Source organism: Pagrus major, chromosome 10 (genome assembly GCF_040436345.1).
Source record: "Pagrus major chromosome 10, Pma_NU_1.0".
Classification (NCBI taxonomy): Eukaryota; Metazoa; Chordata; class Actinopteri; order Spariformes; family Sparidae; genus Pagrus; species Pagrus major.
Genome location: NC_133224.1, coordinates 10,889,992 through 10,909,010, shown reverse-complemented (window position 1 = coordinate 10,909,010; position 19,019 = coordinate 10,889,992). Strand labels below are relative to the sequence as shown.

The following is a 19,019-nucleotide window of genomic DNA, read 5'->3' as shown; positions in this document are numbered from 1 at the left end:
TCAACAGGTCTTCTGTGGCAAAATCACTGATAACTTTTTGCTAACAAGCTCCATCACAAAATGATGGCGCCCTCTGCTGGGGATTTGTTCTCTGTACAGCAAAAACATACCTTTAAAACAAACTCCATTATCATTACAAAAATTAACCTTTGACCTGTCATTGTTTGAAACTTAAACACACTTAAAATAAGTTTTGCGTTGTGGTTTATTTGTTCATGAATCTCAAGTACCTGACACAGTTTAACAAAAAACAGACATGAACAGCATCTAAAAACATCCCAAATGTAAAAATCTGCATACGTTACAACAGAATAGAAGACTTTGCAACAATTTTGTCTATTTTCAAACATTTTCACTTCTTTTTCATGTTACACTTCAACAGAAATGGCAGAGGAACATAAAAAACAGCCCTTTTAGCTTAAAAAAGAAACAGATTTACAGGATTTAATTAGGACAATCTTGGCAGAGTGATGGTGTTACCCTCTGCTACACATAAAGACACCTCCTGCTGCTCTCATAAAGCTGTTGCAGTGTTCCCACTCGGGCACAATTGTTCTGCTCTGACGTGTTCGCACAAAGAATTCACTGTTCGGAGAGTTCGTCCCCCTCTGAAGTCAACACCAGCTGAGCTATGACTGAACATGTGGCAGGTAGCCAGGGGAACATGTGTGCTGATGTGTCTGCATACTTTTCTAAATGTGGTACTGTACAGCGAGGTGAAGAAGAGGAGGCAAAGGCTGGTTAAGTTTTGGGGTCTGCGCTGCGGCGTTTGAGCTTCTCGGGGTTGTTTGAGGCCATGTGTGAAAAGTCTCTGAAGATGTCGTGGTAGGTATCATCACCTGGAGACAAGCAGAGATGGAGACATGAGATGTTTTTAAGAGAACAACTTTTTAAAGCATTAATGTCATCTCGTCGGGGTTTAATGTGCCACAGCTGTGTTCAGATCATCAAACGCTACATCATTTTGGGGGCACATTGAGCTCTAATAAGCTGTCACTTCCCAACTATTTCCTGAACGCATTTAAAATTGTAGCCCTAAAGCGAGAAGCATGCAACCGGACAAATAAAACACACATGCACATGCACTTTACCTCTTAGATTGCAGTAGGTGGCACACTGCACAAGCACTTGAGACCAGCCGGACATCTCAGCGGGCAGAAGGGCAAAGGCACACAGTGACAAAGACACACAGTGATAGAGCACAGCACGTCAAATACTGACCAGCAGATGTTTCAAGCAGACAAAAAGCATCACGTTTCCATTCCTTCATGAGTGAAACTCAACAAAAGCCTCGGCTGAAAAGGACAATCATGACAGAATGGACTGTGCAGCTTGAAAAGGAGCCAAAATGACAAAATGCAAACAAAAACCCACGGCTAATCTTAAGCTCAAGAGCTACAGCACAGATAAATACAAACAGGTCATATATAACAAGAGTTCAAACTATTCACAGAATAGAGGAGAAAGTCGTCCTTGAGAAACAAACCCAACACTGGATTCAGCTTATATAACAACATATAAACAACACTGTACATCCTGCATATAAAAATATCCCATATATACAAATATCAGTAAAAATAGGCCTGATAGAGGTCTCTTATATATACATTCTCTTAACCTCAGTGAAACATTGGAAACACCCACATGCAGCACTCTTTATCAACAAGGTATTTGGAGATTTTGTGGGTTTCAAAGTGCAGCATGATGTGCGTTTGTGGTTCAAAGTGCAACAACATCTCTCACAATGTTCCTGCCGTGTTTCACAAGACATTTTTTCTGTCTTCACTGATAAATAAATCTGTTTCCGTTTAAGTCCTTGAGCCTTCATATTGTCGTACCCTGCATTTTAAGCTTTCTCATCGAAGGCAGTTTTTTCTTCCAAGTTTCCTTGAACGACGTGTGCGAGGCCTGGATAATTCGCTGCAGATAAACATCACATGACACTGCAAAGCCAGTGATTTCTAATGCTTAACAACTAGACAAAACATGTTTTCCTTTTAGCTCATTCCAGTCTCACCGCCTGTCTCCTGTCCAGGGACTTTTTAACCCCACTAATCATTCTGCCCCCCCAGAGCCCAGCCACTTATGTGGTTCTTTATAGCCTGCAGGCTCTTCCTGGTGTGGGCCAGCCCACCTCCACTCCCGCTCAATAAACCCCCAGATCCCTGCCCCCCTGAGTGACCTGATTGGCCAAACGCTCCGTCCATCTCCCGCATCTCCTTGTTCATCTTGGCGATCCGCAGCCTGAAATGGAGAAGATCAGTTAGAAAGACTGCTGTTGGTAACTGGTTTGCACAGTGATGTAAGAGGTTCTCCTGGTCCACTGGACTCACAAAGTGACGATGTCGGCGTTGGCGTTGTCCACAGCGATTGTTATGGGGTCTTTCTGGTTCTTGTCTCTGGCGTTGTAGTCTGCTCCTCGCTTCAGAAAGAGACAAACCAACCTGGAGCATCATAGAGACAGAAAGAGAGAGTGAGAGTGTGTGTGTGCACAGGAAACATTTCAGGAAATCAAGATCCTTATGTGGGTTTCACGAGGAGGAACTAAAATCTAACGGTTTCTCCATTTATTACATCTATTCTATCATCAGATTTGTACAACAATGAATAGGAAGAACATCGTTTTGAAATTCATTCTTGGATGACTTTGCTTAATCTTCACGGTTTTTCAAATGAATTTGAAACAGGGGTGCACAAAGGGGACACTAAGTTCCTTGTTTTCTTCCTGAATAAAGTTCCTGTAGCCTATTAGTTCTTGGAGCTATGGAGCTGTGTTCTTGAATGGACTGTAAAAGAAAACAAAAACACGTGCTTTTAATTTATTCTCTACAGCTGAAGCCTGCAATCTGACCTCGGCCAGATAAGATTAGAGTCAGATGCTGCTTAGACTTTCTTTTGATAAGCAGTCCGGGTATAGGTACGACTCTGTGAAATAATGAGCTACCTGTTATCTACCTTTTCTTGCTTTTAGATCGCCAAATAAACAACCGCATTCAATCAGCAAAGATTACTTAGTAGACGTGCTGCTGTAAAGCTACAGTGGGCAACACGTTTGACTGCGCAGAGATGCTTGAAGATAAAGAAGTCAGGTTGCAAAGAAGTGTCAACTGCGTGACTTCAGTGTGCTCGCTGCTCTTCAACAGACTCTTTTGTGTCACTTCCTTTCTGCTGAGATTTCTCACTATACCAAACATGGGAATGTCATTTGGGCAAGCTGGGTGAATCTATTTAGGTCTGCTAATAGTTTTGGGCACGGTAGATTTTATTGTTACTTATCAGATTGGTCATTGTTAGTCTCTGGAATTAAATAGTCTGTCAGTTGTGCTGATTTTGGCCCTTTGACAAAAGCATTGTGTCCCCTTCTACTTTTTCTTATCATTCTATCATTTGTTCCTGAATAAAGTTCCTGTAGCTTATTCGTGCTTGGAGCTATGGAGCTGTGTTCTTGAATGGACTGTTACGTACGTGTGACAGTGCATCTTACCCTGTGTGACCCAGGATGGTGGCGTGATGAAGCGGCCCTCTCCCGTTGCTGTCCACCTGGTTGACGTTAGCGCCGTTCTGCAGCAGGAACTCGCAGGCTGCCAGGGCGTTCTGGTGAGGAAACAGGAACACGTGAGCTGTCGTTTCCGTATTTTTACAGTACATTTACATAACCTGTGTGATCCTCACTGAACCTCTCCTTATTATCACCTTGTCTAGACAGGTTAACGCAACAAGACTACATTTATAAAGACTCCTGAAGGCTGCAAAGTGTTGGTCCATCTAGGCTAAAAATGTAAATTGTATCCTGAGGGTTTATCCCCCTGGTTAGCAAGTTTCATAGCAGTGATTATATATTTTGAGTGCAACATTGAGACCTGAGGGTGATTCTACAGGAAAGCTCATGTAGTCTCCAAAATGAGAACAGTTCATCCTCTGAGGAGCACGAATGTTTTAGGTATTTTTTTCACGTTTATTTGCTGTTATATCTTCAGTTTTGCTTGTGTAGAGGTTGAAATGTTGGCCTGATGTTGATGCTACAGGGACGGCCAAGAGGTAAAACAAAAATGATTGTGCTGCTGTAGGAGAGATCATCGAAATCATCATGATTCATCCTCTGGGGACCATGAATATAATGTAATGCTGTCCTTACTGCTGAGACGGCCTGTATCAGCGGCGTGCTGGACTCCTCGGCCACGTTGACCCAGTTGACGTCGGCTCCGTGGGCCAAAGCGTCAGCCATGACGGGGAAGTTCTGCAGGGCTGCCGAGCGATACAGCAGCGCCCCGGGGTGGAGCCCACTCAGATCCTCTTCTTCCTCGTCCATGTCTGAGGGGACCAGAGGGTTAACTTCAACTGAACTGTCAAACACATACTGCTGGTTGTTTTTCTGCTGTAGAGGCTCAAATTAAAGCTCCCATATTGGAGAAAGTTCCTTTTTTGATTATAAAGCAGGTCTAGGTGCTTTACAATTACTTTGAAAGTATTAAATCGCTCAATCCATGGAGAATGTTGGTGGGTGGTGCCTGCTCAGGGCTGTGAGAGCTGACCAATCAGAGCAGACAGGGTTTTCTGGAGGGTGGCCTTAAAGAGAGGGGCACTAAAACAGAGTGTTCAGACCGAGGGTGAATAGAGGTGCTGCAGTGACGGACCAAATAATGTGTTTTTTGAACATTAAAGAATGTAAACATTTTCTAGTCGAAATAAAAATATGAACCCAATAATGAGCTTAATTTGAGAGCTTTAACAGATTTAAGGCGTGTGTGTCCACAGTCCATGCTGAACACATTGTACAAGCATGCTTTTGTTGTCAGGTCAGACGAGTGCATCAGTGTGTGTTTGCATGAGTGTGTTTTATCTCACCTTTGTGAAAGCTTGAATTGTTCTTTTGGACAAGGTCACTGGGGCTCAGCCCTGAGGGGGAGAGGGAGGGAGAGAGAGAGAGAGAGAGAGAGAGAGAGCCACGATTACTGGTTTATCCTGCTGACTGCAACAGCACACATGAAATAGAGCAGGCAAGGCCCTCAGGATTATCAACTTTTGCTGGATCACCAAGATTAGGGAATGTGCGAGTGTGTGCTTCTTTTTTGTTGACATCAGCAGAAGTAAGTGAGCGATGATCTTGACAAAAAGCAGGCGACCAACAGAGTTATTAGACCTTTAAATGCCCACTGTCAGTCAGTCTTGATACCAGTCTATTTGTATTTACCTGTGACCCGAGGCAGAGTGGCTCGGTTTGGTTTGGGTTTGAGCGGCGGTCGCTGGACAGTCCGGTCCTGCGTGGTCGCTCGGTTCCTCCTGGCGCTGGATCGCCTCAGCAGGGGGTTCCTGCCGGTCTCGGGCAGCTTTTGGATAAACTTCTTTTCCACATACTTTGATCGGATCCACGACTCCTTGTCTCCTCTGAGGGACAGAAATGACAACGGAAGAGTGAGAGAGATGAAGGGAATTAATATAATTTATATCTCTACAGCAACCTTCTCACATAAACGAGACAATTTCTAAAACAAAGAAGCCGACATGCAGGGCTGTATTTGACAGTCTGTTTCTGGCTTTACTTGTACTCAGTTTGACTCCACAACTTGCTTGTGCAGCTGTGAGACAAGAATGCGTAACACATATCCCAAGGCACTCGTTGTCTTTTAATGAAGTAATAAATTCAGTTAAAACGACGTCTATTTAAAGTGCCTCCTTTGTACAAGAGAAGCAACTACTCCAACGGGAGCAGGACTGAAAAACAACCAAATAAAGTAAGGCCAGACGAGACGAGACTGAAAGCTCATGCCGCAGAAAGCATGCAGCCTCACAGCGAGTTTCCGGAGGAGGCTTTAGTCACGACGTTTACCATCTGTGTCGTGTACCTGTGGCACTTCCTGTCTGCTGCGACGCCACAGAGGAGAAAAGAGGAAGTCAAGAAATAATTCTAACAGCGTCATAGGCCGCTGATACAATCATCTGTAAACCACATGGAATCTTTGCAGAGGTTAACTCTGTAAAATTCAGCCACTGAACCTCTGATCTTTGTCAGACTCTTTTCAGAGTCGTGACGAGCTGGAGCACAAGTTTGTGTTCAATCAATGCAAAAACACAACACACACAGGAAGAAGTAAATGTAATGACGTCAACGTGACAGCAGGGGGAGATGAAGAGTGCATTTCTGCAGCTACAGACATGTTGGATCAACGGCTTGACAGATGAGGCTGGAAAATGTTTAGCATTTGGAAAAAAAAGCCCCTTCAGAGACAAGTTTGTAGTCCACTTGTGTACTTTTGTCTCATCATGGAGCACCGAACACGACTTATTTTGAAAACAGGTTAAGAAGAACTGCTTTCATGAACACAGAACAAAGCTGACACACAGCCTCCTGCCAATATTTCAATTAATAAGATATGTTGTATGTAAATAGATGCTGTGATAAAAAAAATGCTGACTGACACATATCCTGTAGAGATCATCATTATTAGAATCTTGAGAATTTTTCCAGGTAAAGGGAAAACAAAGACAGGAAATAATAAGTTAATTTTCACACATTTTGTGCATTTTCTTCAGTTTTATGTGAGGAAGTGAAGACACGTCGTCCGTCTTTACATACAGTCTTTGGCTAGTGTGGATTGTTTGTACCTGGGACTGGAGGCGTGGGGCTTCTTGATGGTGATCTCATCAATCCGGGCCTCGTAGATCCTGTTGATGACTGTGTTCCCTAATTCACACATCAACTAAAGGAAGCAGGGAGATAAGAAAGAATGTGAATGTCTCTCAGAGCTAGTTGGAGAGTTTATTTAAAGTAAACTATTGCATAATGCATTACATAATCCTCATACTCTGTGGATTTTGTTGTTAACAGAGAAGAGGCAGTAATGAGGCTGTGGAGCTGTCGTGGTTAAAAGGTTAAATTACCTTAATGAGCTCTGGCTCCCACGAGTCCAGAGTGAGGGAGCGCACTTTGGAGAAATGGACTCCCAGGCTCCTGTTAGAGGAGGAAACCATTAGAGCTAAAGTTTAAAGCCAAGTGTGTGTGTGTCTGTGTGTGTGTTTGAGTGTGTACCTGTGTATGCCTGAGCAGATGATACAAAGCGTGATGCCCAGGTTGATGGAGGCCCAATCAGGACCAGGCTCCCCGCAGTCGCAGCACTGCTTGTTCCCAGGGATCGCCTGAACCTCCTCCAGCGCCTTGCAGCCCTCGCTCTCCTGATCTGCTCCTCCGCCTCCTCCTCCACCTCCTCCCAAAGTGCCCGCCGACATCGAGCTGCAGCGCTGTCTCTGATTACCACACACACACACACAGGAATGAGGAGATGCACAAAGGCACACCGCTTCTTCTGTACCTCATCGGATTAAACTCCCACAGAAAAATGCAGATGTAAAAGATAACGTATGTGTGTGTGTGTTCTGTGTGTGTGTGTGTGTGTGTGTGTGTGTGTGTGTGTGTGTGTGTGTGTGTGTTCTCACTGGGCTGTGTGGATCCTCTCTGCGCTCCTGAAAGGCTGAGGCGATGCTGTTTTGGACGGCGCTTATCCACGCCTGCTGCTGCCTATCTGAGTCTGCCTGCAACAAACAACACCTACACACACACACACACACACACACACACACACACACACACTGTAATCATCTAATTTCTCAGCACACGAGATTAACATGGAAAAATTATCACAACCACACACACACGGCCCACTTTTGCAGGACGCTCTAATCTGCACACTTAACGCTGATGAAAAATTCACCGCCATCGCTTCAACACGTATACATGAACTTCGCCCACACGCACACTCACTTTGACGGGGAGACCACTTCAAAGCAGAACCGTCTCTCATTTTCAGTACTGGGCTTCACTGTGCAAAGACGCAGGTCTTCCACCACAACTGTGGGCTGGTCCTGCGAGAGACGCAAACAGGAAGAACACACAGGTCAACACTCACATCTTAGTATTTGCAGAGAGATCTTTGTTCTATGCATGGCTAATCAAATCTTTGAAGAAGACAGCTACGTTTATTTAGCAACATACCTTGAATTTCTTCTGATACACCAGCTGATTTTTCTGAATTGAAAACCAACGCCTGCAGTGGAGGGAGAACACCAAAAGGTCATAAAATCGACGATTAATCAGCAAAGACGGAAAAGACGAACAGTGGAAACTCACAGCACAAACTGTCGAAACTATTTTCCAACACAGTGGACGTTTGAGTCCTCTTAGTGAGATGTACGGTGGGAGAAAAGGCGCAAAACACAATGCAGCTGTTCTGTGTGAGACATGTCGTGGGTAAACTTGTACCTGCTCCAGGTCTTGAAGGCGTTGCTGGCCCTCTTGTAGAGGTATCCCTCCATGGCGATCCCGTTAGCTGCATCAGCATTGAAATCCATGATGGAGTCATCGTAGGACACATCCTAGAAATATTTCAGAAGCCACTTAGTGTCACTGTAGTTGAATTTGCAGCATTGTTTATCCAGTAAAAGGCCTTTTCCTGTTGTTGTTTTTGTAACATTGTGGTTTAAAGTGTGTAGAAGTGTGTGTTTCAGTGTTCATTTTTGTAAAAGCAGACCTTTTTCTTGATTGCGGCGTGTCTCTGCTCCATGTCCCTCTTCTCCCGGGCAGCATCCAGAACGAACTGAGTGTGCTGTTAAACAGAAACAGACGCAGAGGTCATTCTCCAGACACAAATATTGATTTTTAAATTTTCGTCTTTTTATGAGAACCCTTATAAATGCGTCTCGCTCACTGAGGCTTTATTCTGGAAGCCAACATCAACGGTTTTAAAGAGCTCTTATGCAATGGATACATTAACTGATTTGTATGCTAAGTGAAACAGGAAATGATTAAGTGCCTTGCTCAATGACACATAAATGTCTTCTAAAAATGTGTAAAAAATGAATGGAGTCTGGTTGATGCACATATGATTCTCTCATGATTTATTCCTGCCTGTTTAGTTGTTGTCTTGTCTTTTCTGTCTCTTCACTGTGCTGTAGGACAACTTTCCCCTCTTTCCTTTCCTCTTTCCTCTCTAACATTTTTGCCTCTGTGAAGTTCAGGATAGGTTATCACTCCCGCAGAGTTGCTCTTCAGGAAACAGGAATTAGGAAGAGTCGAACCTCTTCCTACATCCTGTGCCAAACAGAGGAGCACCACTGGTGGTTTCTCTGTTTGGCATATTATTCCTCAGTGTCTCTCTCTCATCTGCTCGTTCTCCTTCCTATCATTTCCTGTTGAAACAGGAAGAGCTTTGTTGGGGTTTGATTCGGCCAGTGAATCGCTGACAAACTCCTTTTCCCGTTTTAAATTCTTTACATTAAGCAAAAACACTCGGCAGTAATACTGCTGATGTTCAAGGTTGACGGAGCAAAACGTTTTTCCTATTTGGACAGTCAAAGAGCAGGAACTAACACACTGACACACACACACAGACACGCACACAGACATGTGAAATATTTCCTGTTGTTGCTCACTTTTTCCTGTCACGATGAACGATGGTGTGATGTCATCTTGTGACTCCTCGGCCCCGCCCCCCTTTAGATAAACGCCAAGAACTGATGTGATGCAGTTTGCCCGGACTATATTTATGGTTTTATCACTACAGATGCCAGAATAGACTGTTTTGAATCCATTTCCTGTCTCATAAAATAAGTCCTTTTGAATTTTTGAAGCCTGCATTGTGGTCATCTTCTCTTTAACTACTGCCTTTATGCCAGATTACTGCCAATAGCTGTTGAAATACATTGGATACAAGATTTTTGCTTGTAACCAGTCAAAAACTCTCCAATCAGGGTTCATTTGAACAACTGTTAGTTTTTACAATAAAAAAGGCAAAGTTTAGAGGAAAAAAAAACACAGAAAAATAGTTTGTGTGTTACAAAACTTTGCTTTTTTCTTTGTTTCAGCCCCATCATGTCACTTCTGCATCCTTGTATGTTGTTGAGCAACAAAGACAAACAAAATAAAGAGACGTGCTCAACAAAACATGACTACACCAGTAGTCAAAACCCTCCGCCACGGTGGCTCCAGAGCGGCTACTAAAGGGTCCTTGTGCTGTTTTTGCTTTCTTTTAAATACATTCATCTCATTTCTCACAGCTAAAATCTATCTATCTATCTATCTTTCATGACAGTCAATCTTCTTTCAACAGAGGATTTTCAGGCCATGTAACACCTCACTGCCACATGGGAAGTCCTCTTGTGCAACAGAATTCAACAGAATTCAACTGAATTCAGATGTGGTTAAAATATGAGTAAGACATTTGGGAAATAACTATTTGTCGTCTTGCCAAGTTAGATGAGAAGATTGAGATCATTTTTATTTGTGTTCATTGAGTGTGAAGTTAGAGCTGGGGGTTCAATTAGCCTAACTTAGCATAAAGACTGTAAGCAGGGGGTAAACACGTAGCGTGGTGATTCCCAAAGTAAAAAAAAAAAAGCTTACCAGCACTTCTAAATTTTAATAGCTCGTAATATGTATATTTTTAAACTTTAAACGAGGGCTGGGCAAGCTGTTTACCCCTGCTTCCAGTCTTTGTGCTAAGCTAGGCTAGTCACCTCCTAGCTTTAGCCACACAGTTAGCGTGCTAATAGTGGTTTCAGTTTACTGAGAGCAAATAAGTCTATTTTGCTGTTATTTATGTAGTTAGTATTTGTATAAAAGCCAGCTGTGTTATTGAACGCAACGTTAGAACCTCACAAGACTGGTGCAAATGCAGTTGCAGCAAAGGAAATTAGATAAATCAGGCTCGAACAGGAAGTTACCTCTTCATTCAGTTTTCGTCGATATTCATCCAGTTCTGACAGAGACTGGTGGCCATGTTGGAAGAACTGGGCCTGGGCCTCCATCAGTGACAGCACCTGACATGACAGCAAGAAATGATTGAGAAGAACTCTTACATCTACTCTTGTATCGGTACAGTAAAGACCACATCTTTGCAAAAGCCACAAAATGAACTAGGTCAACATGAACTCACTGCCATCAAAATGTCGGTCTTCTTCTTGGCTTCAATCACATTAATCTGAAACAAAAGGAAGCAGCAGTTAAAGACACTTCATATTTCCATAGCCGAAAAACTCACAGACCAGTTAAACCTCTGAGAGCCACAACCACAAGTATGGAGAGGAGCCCCAAGGCAAACCTGTTATCATTCAAAACAGCAGAAGCACAACTATAATCAGACGTGCTGTTGTATATATTGTCCAGGCTGATGTACTGCTTATAAGACTGAGTCTGCTGAGGTTTGAACACAAGTTAAGGTAAAGGAATTAATACACCAAATTATTATTATTATTATTGCAGCAGATATTTGATAGAAAAATAGAAAAAAATTAAAACAGCAGCAGATGAAGCCAAATATAGAAACACTACTATCATCCTGTTCGTAAAGGTGCAAGATAAGATTGAGATCAATGCAAAATAAAGAGAGCTAAATAAAGTGCACTTCCTGGTGCAAGTGTGACAGTCTTCATTAAAGAAGATGTATAATGTTAATTTTCAGGTTCATACTTTTATTTTGGGTTACTACTGGAATACACATGCAAATTACAAATTACATGCTTTAGTGCTCAAAAAACACAGCTGTTTTCTCGTACTGTCCAGTGCTGCAGCTCTGTCTGAAATGCTCTGTTTTAGCGCCTGTCTCTTTAAGGCCCCCCCTCCTGAATATCCAGTCTGCTCTGATTGGTCAGCTCCCACACGCCCGAGCCAACACCACTAACAACAACAGAGCAGCTGTGCTAAATCAATTCTTACATGCCAAACTAGCTTCTAGGCATAAATTATGCAAACGTGTGACATGGTGACATAGTGTGATGTCACAAAGTCGCAGAATTAAAGGCAGGACTACTAATGAGGCGTTTCTGTTGGTGCGAACTTTTACCTTTTTAACTTTCAAGATCTTTTACATGCACAAGAACGTATAAAACATTGAAGGACAGAAAAAGTGTGATTTTTACTACACCCAGCATTCATTCTCACCTCCAGGACGTAATCAAGGGCCCCAGACCGAAAGGTCCTGCGTGCGTTGAGCAGAGCGTTGCTCGCCTCCTCCACCTCGTGTACTTTCCCCCGCGGGGCCTGAGCGTTCCTCCCCTGTGCCCCCTCCAGACATTCGCTGCTGCGCTCAAACTCCTTGCGCACATCTTTGAACCGACGCACATCCCTGGAAGAGAGGAAGGGAAGGGACAAGGAACATTTGTTATGATCGTCCAGCTTCTGTGTGTATTTAACCTTTATTTGACAAATAAATTAAAGCTGTTGAAGAAACTACAGATACATTAGCTATTGTCTTAGGGAGTTATGGATTGTAAAGTCAGTTTACAAGCTAATTTAACAGGAAACAACGGGTTGTTCTTGAAGAATTAATCAGGTTTCTAGATTATTTACCTGCAGATTTATATAATTTACTTGTAAATAGTATATTTATAAGTCATTTTTGCAATGTGGTGGTGGTATAAGGTATAAGGTGCTATTTGTACAGTAAGAACCAGAGTAATCGCTAACTGCTGCTAATTGTAGCTGCCCTTAGCTAGTCAGCTCGGTTAGCTGCGCAGCTAGCCATTTAGACTGGGAGCTCAGGGACCAGGGTTATGTTATCGTTCACACTGCTAACACACAGGCTTTGCACCGGGGACGGCTGGAGCTAGCTGGTTAGCATGCTAACTTCAGTAGATATCTCTGCAACACAATACACAGACGACATAATGTCAAAACTGCTATTTACTCACATTCTGATGATAATGTTTTTGTTTACCTTTTCAACCACAAGTCTTACATATTGCTCCTTTAATAAAGCTTGCTTGAGGAAGAAAGTATCAGCTTTCATGCCTTCCTGTTTGTTTCTTTGACAAGAGACCTGCAAGCTCAGAGGGTTAAACCACATTCAAAATGTGTCACTGGCTATAAATCCGGCTAATCGCTATTGTCACAGGCCGCAAGACATCCTCTCTCTCATGTAATCCACCGGATCATTCCCATTAATGAGAGCAGCCTGAAGGACAAAGTCAAAAGAGAACTAAAATGAAGGATCAAAAGCCTCTGATATTTTCTCCATGTGGCGTGCTAATGTTTGGCAGAGATGCAGCAGAGTGACTCAGTCTGAAGAAGGTGGCTGAGTAGAGAAGAAGATTAGATGAAACGAACAGAGCAGCTCACTCACTCTTTGACAAAGTTCTGCAGCTTCAACTTCACTGACTTCTGTGTGGTCTCAATCACTTCCTGAAAGGGAAGCAGCAGAGACAAATCTATCACAGAGAGCACAGACAACTGCTAAATGTCAAATGTAATGCGTTCAACGATGTGCTTCTGCAGCCTTGTCCGACCACATACAGCACACTGGTAAGAGTCAAGATAGACCCAGACAGACAGACTCACCCCCTGAGCTTCCAAGATGATGGACAGCTTTTTGGAAAATTTGTCCAAACACTCCTGCAAGACAGACATCTGAGATTAGACTCTGCATTTCATCAGCATTTTATCTATAAAAAACATTCCTGAGTGCAGATTGTGATCCGAGGTTCAAGTCAGCCCATCAAGTCTCATTTAAACCCACGTTCTGCAAGAAAGGTTGTGCAAATATGCTCAAAATATTCAAAATTTCATAGTTTAATGACACTCAGCGAAACACTTTCTTTGAGTAATCTGAGCGGAAAAATGAAAATGACTCCCTGACGACTTGTGCTACACTCACCTCCATCATGCTGTCCCCGGAGCACTGGTGTCCGAGCTCCCGCAGGCCGTTGACAAAGCTCTTGCTGGTCTGGCAGTAGACCCTGCCCGCCTCCAGCATGGCCTGGCATTGTTTCACAAGCTGGATGACACAAACACGCAACAGCACGGTCAAGTTCCTCCTGAACACTCAAACAACAGAGACTCGAGGTGACTAGTCAGGATGAATAATTAAACATAACGAGGAGTTATTCCAGGAGCCCGCACATTAAGGCGATAAAGCAGCCTGAGTTAGAGGTTACTCTAATCGAGCATAATGACTGCACACGCTGAATATATCCTCCAGCTTCTGTTAAATACGGTCTGGAGTTCATAAAACTGCATTATAGTCAGAACATTGCCAGATTTTACAGGCTGGATGTTATAATCACTTTTATTTGATTGCACAAGAACACAGTCGGAGTTTTAGGTTGTTCTTTTGAGTTTAAAGAAAAACATGTATGAAGCAAGACCGCCTATTAACAGATGATGACAGCTAATGTACATAAAGAATTACATATTGAACAGTCACACTATTTTAAAAAAGTAATATACATCAGAAAGTACATTCCTACTGGAGACTAAAGCTTCATTACTTTGAAGTGGAAGAAGCTGCGAGTTGTTGTAAGTCCAATATTCACTCTTCTTGTAGCTCAGTTTTTGGTCTCCACCGTGTCCCAAGAGAAAAGTCTAGCTCGTTAGCTGCTAAATGCGCCGCTATGATCACCAGCTAGTTGTTAACAAGGCTAGCTAGCCGGTGGTGGTGCACAGTTGGATTTCAGAGCGTTCTGCCTGGAAATGACGCTGAGGAGAGCAGTGAGAATGAACCAAAACAGTTACGTGTCGTCTGTAATGCCATAAAAATGACCTGAAATATGCTATAAAGCTTTGAAGAGCTGAGGAGGAACTTATGATTTGGTGACGTTTGGTTGGTTACTGTAAATGGATTGATATAGCTTTCAATTCTATTAATTGTATAATAAAACTAAGGAAAGAAACGGCCACATATACATTAAACTGCAGACTACAATAAAGTTAAGCAGCTTTAGCCTCTCCTACTCTGGTATGCTACTAGCTTTATGGTTGTTAATGTTAGCTACCGTTAGCGAACATCAGCTAGATATTCCAGTGTAAGAGACATTTCTGAGCCACTTTAACTCTTCTTGGACTACTGTTATCGCACCATTTTAGCAAGTATCAAGCTAGCTTTGCTGCACCTGTAAGCATTGGACAACCTAGGCTACACGTTTATCCTTTTTAATAACTAGGCTACATTTAGTTAATCAGAGCAGAGGTCTTGCCAGCAGGAATAAGTAAAAACGCCTGTGTGGGTGTGAAAGAGCCTTTAATATACTACAGTTTCTTTTAGCTTATCCAACATTTACACTGATAATAATGGGTTAATAACGAACCGTTATCTCTTCAGTCAATCTCCTTCAAGCAGACAGCAGATGCATAAGTGGGACATTGAATGCATCGTGGGCAACATGATGTGTTATCTTGGTTTTAAAATCTTGCAAATGCCCTTTTCTTTTATGGTACTGTGGCAGTGGTGTAATGTAACTAAATACATTTACTCGAATACTGAAATCAAGTAAAAAAAATTTGTTAATTGCACTTTATCTGTGTATTTACATCTTATTTATATTGTTATTTTGCAAATTATACACAAAACATATGGTCCTTTTCCTCCACCATGGTCTCAACACCCATCCGAAAGTCTATTGTTTATTTGTCTGCAGACCAGACATGTTACAACTCGATACCATGCTGTACGGTATCAGAACCGACAGAACAGGAAAAAACAGGATCGCTTTCTCAAATCCCAATTCTCAAAAAATTTAATGTTGAGTACTTGTACAAGCAAGTAAGCAAGCAAACTCCTCTTTCTTTCTTAGACAGTGAGGCCAAAGTTCAACAACAGTGCAGCAGCACTGGAGCTGGTTTGACGTCAGTGCTTTGCTCAAGGGCACTGTACAATACAGATAAAAGTTGCCCTGAGGTGCTTCAACCCAGTTAGTCCAGATTCTTCTAAATCACTGTTGCCACACACAGTGATTGGCAGGGAAAGTTACATGAACTAAGTGCTTTCTCTGGGATTTCCAGTGTATTTCCATACTGTTTTGTTTTTTTGATAAACTGTACAGTAGAGGCAGAGCTGCAGAGTCACGAACAGCGCAGCGTGACAGGACACTTTGATGAACGCCTATTCGGTGTAATCAGGGAACAGAAACGCAGCATGTGACCCTTCTATCAGATGAATAGATCTGAAACTCCAACATGTGTGAACACGAACACGACATGGGGAATATACGTTATCGCACTGAAGCAGAACAAAGCGCAGTTCTCTCTGTTGGGACAATACGATGGGGAAGCAGCACCTGCAGCTACTTCCTGCTCGCTGTCAGGTGAGAAATACCTCAATCACCACTGCCCGCCTCTCACTTCACTGTCTTAGGAGCCAGTGTCCAACAACAACTGATACCTGTCTGTGGCTGTCTGTATGTGAGTGTTTGTGTGTTAAAGGGAACATTTTTTAAAGTAGAGCAGTAAGTCAGTATGATTTTTTTTCAAAGTGTGTGTAGGTGTATTTGTGTATGTATCTCACCTTGTCTAGCCGTGTCTCGAGTTCACTCACATCGTTTTGGACCACTTCGATTTCAGCTCTGAAACACACACAAACACACAAAGTCATAAACAAGAGCTCAGGTGTCAGAGGTCACAATAAACACAATAAAGAAGAGCACATGAACCCTGGTTTTCCATATTCATGTTGCATCTGTGGAGGAAAATGAGGGCCAAACATTTAAAAGTTTTCTTTTTAAGTTATGTAATTAATTGATTAATCAATAGACAATAAGTTAATGACTGATTAATTATTGAATAAAGGTTTACAGGGTTGAAAGGTTATTTTTTAATATTTGAAAACAATTTTCTAACATTTCATACATTGTTGTTGTCTTATTCAGCACATATCTCTGTTAATAGTCCCATTTTCTTGCTTTACATGTTTTATTTTCTAGCTAACAATGTAGCATAATGAATTACTTACAAACAGTAATATTCTTTTTTATTCAAATTATTTACATTAAGGGCTTATAAACTTTTTCAATAACTTTGTTATTTTTATTTTTAATCTTCATTTTTTTAGGGTAACATCTGTCCAGGAACAAAAGGTTAAAACATAGCATTTCTAGCTAACTCTGGCACATTTACAGCAATGTGTATTGATCAATAACTTGGATCAAACAGTGTATCTAAGAGTATAAAAAGTACTTTGAAATTGAAATGTCATTTTTAAAGCTAAATGTGTTAATTCTCAGGATTCAAAGTAATGCCTTTAACTCAACAAATTTTAGCTCCTTCATATATAATTTCTTTTTTCAAAATGAGAAAACATTTGGCCCTCATTTGCCTCCGTAGAATTCCCCCTCAAGCTTTCAAACACATGAAACACTGTATATTTTGTGGTTTTCATGCCAATGAACTTGTGGCTGCGTCGTTACATCACATACAAAATGCCTGCGTTTCTTTTTATACTCACTTCATTGTAATTTAGCCTGACATGTGGGGTATTTTTAGGAGATCTGGAGCAGCATTTCAAAATTACATTTCTGTGGGTCTGAACAGTGCTTAGGTCGTCTGTCATGGAAATGTTGCGGAGGCCTGCAGACTGGGCCTTCCTGCAAGAATTCAGTGCTCGGCAACGGATTCATACTCTTAAGTTTTGTGTTCGAGGACAAGAGCCGGCCTCCTCGAACACTGTATGTGCACAAAAGTGCCTCAGAGGTCCTGTGCATGGCTAGTTTGTCGGTTATTGGCGTAACAGTCAGTATCTCTCCGCCTCTCATCTCTACTCATACCAACAGCTCAACCATGTGGTTTCCGCTGCCTTCCACCAACAGTACAGAGATACAGAGAGACAGAAAGAGAGAGACAGTCAGAGGAAGAAGAAAAAAAAAAAACAGGCAAGACTGAGTGGAGAGAGAAGAGAGGAGGAGGAGGGCCCCGGACAGAACAGACAGTAGAAGGGTTTGTGTTTCTGTGTTTGTTAGTGCGGGGATGTTTGAATCAAAGTCTGAGGTCATGTCCTTATGGAAACACGAGCAAATGACAAGTCAGCTAAGGAGACGGGGAAAGAAAGAAGAGTTAAAAGGGAGGAAAACACCAAGAGGAAGATGAAAAGACTCCTTCGTTTCTTTTTAATTTCTCTCAGAGAGCGAGAAAGCAAATTAAGACTAGCTAAAAGCTGAGTTTCCGCCGTGGTTGTCCCCGCAGAAAACACACTTCCTGTCTCTCCTGTTGATCACCTCAGCACATCTCGCCTCACTTCCTGTTGCCCTCCCACCTCGTCGTTACCTAGCAACAGGAAGCAGCACATTTGAGTGGCTGTCCCGAGCTGTCAGGGCAGTTTTTTTTTTATCTTTTTCCGTCCTCCTTTGCTTATCTGTTTCATTGACTCCTTCCCTCCCTCCTTTCCTTCCCTTTCCCTCGTTCCTCCTTACACGAGACCTCGCCACCGCTGCAGCTGCCACAGCTCAAACTTTCCACCACTGTGCAAGCCTCATGAATCCAAGGGAGGGAGAAACAGAGGGCTCGGGCTCAGGATTGAAATATGCCAAATCAGCTGGTGGAGACACACCAGCAGCTACTGTGACTCAGGCAGGATGCCAACAACTGTGAGGGCAGGGCACACCCAAGTTCTGCCAGAGTCTCTCATGAGCTGCTTGCAAAACCAATTTAGCGACACTTCCCTTTTGATTACACCAGATGCTGCCGCTGTGTTGAAAGGCAATTGATTTAGACCCCGAATGACGTGCAGAGGGTTTTACACTGACGGCACACTGAGGACTTTTGGCGAGGTTCAAAACGAGGTGGCGAGCGGCTCTTTGCACGGCTTGCGTCAGGAAAGTTCTTGTGACTTTTGATGTAAATGAAACATCTTGAGTTTCCTGGCCTGATATAAGCTTCCTGTGGTTCAGTGACACATCGAAATGCAGTATCAGACCTGAGATCAGTGCGATCAGCCCTGCAGGCCTGCATGTAGTGTCTCAGTCCTTTCATTGACCCCTAAAGCTTGACCTCAGACCCAGAGGGACTCATACCAGCAGCTCAAACTGACCAATCAGGACGCTTTAAAAGGTGCACTATTTAGTTTTAGGGAAAATTTTTTTATCAAACTTTGAAATCTTTTTATGCCTAAACAAACTAAGTGAGAAAATACAGAATCTTAACTTAAAGGACAATTTCATACTGTTTTTGTTTATATGTGGCGGACCCTGCCACCTCTCTAGCTTCAAACAGTGTTCTGGACCTTATTTTCCTCTGGGAGTAGCTTGTTTATTCAGTTATGAAAGAGAGT

At 42.5% G+C, this 19,019-nt stretch overlaps 1 protein-coding gene across 3 annotated transcripts in view; it reads right to left on the bottom strand.

The window, feature by feature from the left end:
- Window positions 1-187: 187 nt before the first annotated feature.
- The window catches only part of acap1 (ArfGAP with coiled-coil, ankyrin repeat and PH domains 1), a 24,901-nt gene continuing 6,069 nt past the window's right edge, over window positions 188-19,019 (bottom strand). For all 3 annotated transcript variants that reach the window (XM_073474767.1, XM_073474765.1, XM_073474766.1), the window contains 22 exons: window positions 16,266-16,323; window positions 13,641-13,760; window positions 13,325-13,378; window positions 13,110-13,168; window positions 11,930-12,113; window positions 10,926-10,970; window positions 10,714-10,809; window positions 8,523-8,597; window positions 8,255-8,367; window positions 7,988-8,039; window positions 7,757-7,857; window positions 7,432-7,543; window positions 7,028-7,242; window positions 6,880-6,949; window positions 6,604-6,698; window positions 5,192-5,385; window positions 4,846-4,896; window positions 4,136-4,311; window positions 3,485-3,594; window positions 2,334-2,444; window positions 2,183-2,244; window positions 188-839 (listed from right to left, as the gene is read on the bottom strand). In XM_073474767.1, coding sequence (XP_073330868.1) covers window positions 742-839; window positions 2,183-2,244; window positions 2,334-2,444; window positions 3,485-3,594; window positions 4,136-4,311; window positions 4,846-4,896; window positions 5,192-5,385; window positions 6,604-6,698; window positions 6,880-6,949; window positions 7,028-7,242; window positions 7,432-7,543; window positions 7,757-7,857; window positions 7,988-8,039; window positions 8,255-8,367; window positions 8,523-8,597; window positions 10,714-10,809; window positions 10,926-10,970; window positions 11,930-12,113; window positions 13,110-13,168; window positions 13,325-13,378; window positions 13,641-13,760; window positions 16,266-16,323 — 2,251 coding nt within the window. In that variant the 3' untranslated portion in view covers window positions 188-741. The remainder of the gene's footprint in view (window positions 840-2,182; window positions 2,245-2,333; window positions 2,445-3,484; window positions 3,595-4,135; window positions 4,312-4,845; window positions 4,897-5,191; window positions 5,386-6,603; window positions 6,699-6,879; window positions 6,950-7,027; window positions 7,243-7,431; window positions 7,544-7,756; window positions 7,858-7,987; window positions 8,040-8,254; window positions 8,368-8,522; window positions 8,598-10,713; window positions 10,810-10,925; window positions 10,971-11,929; window positions 12,114-13,109; window positions 13,169-13,324; window positions 13,379-13,640; window positions 13,761-16,265; window positions 16,324-19,019) is intronic.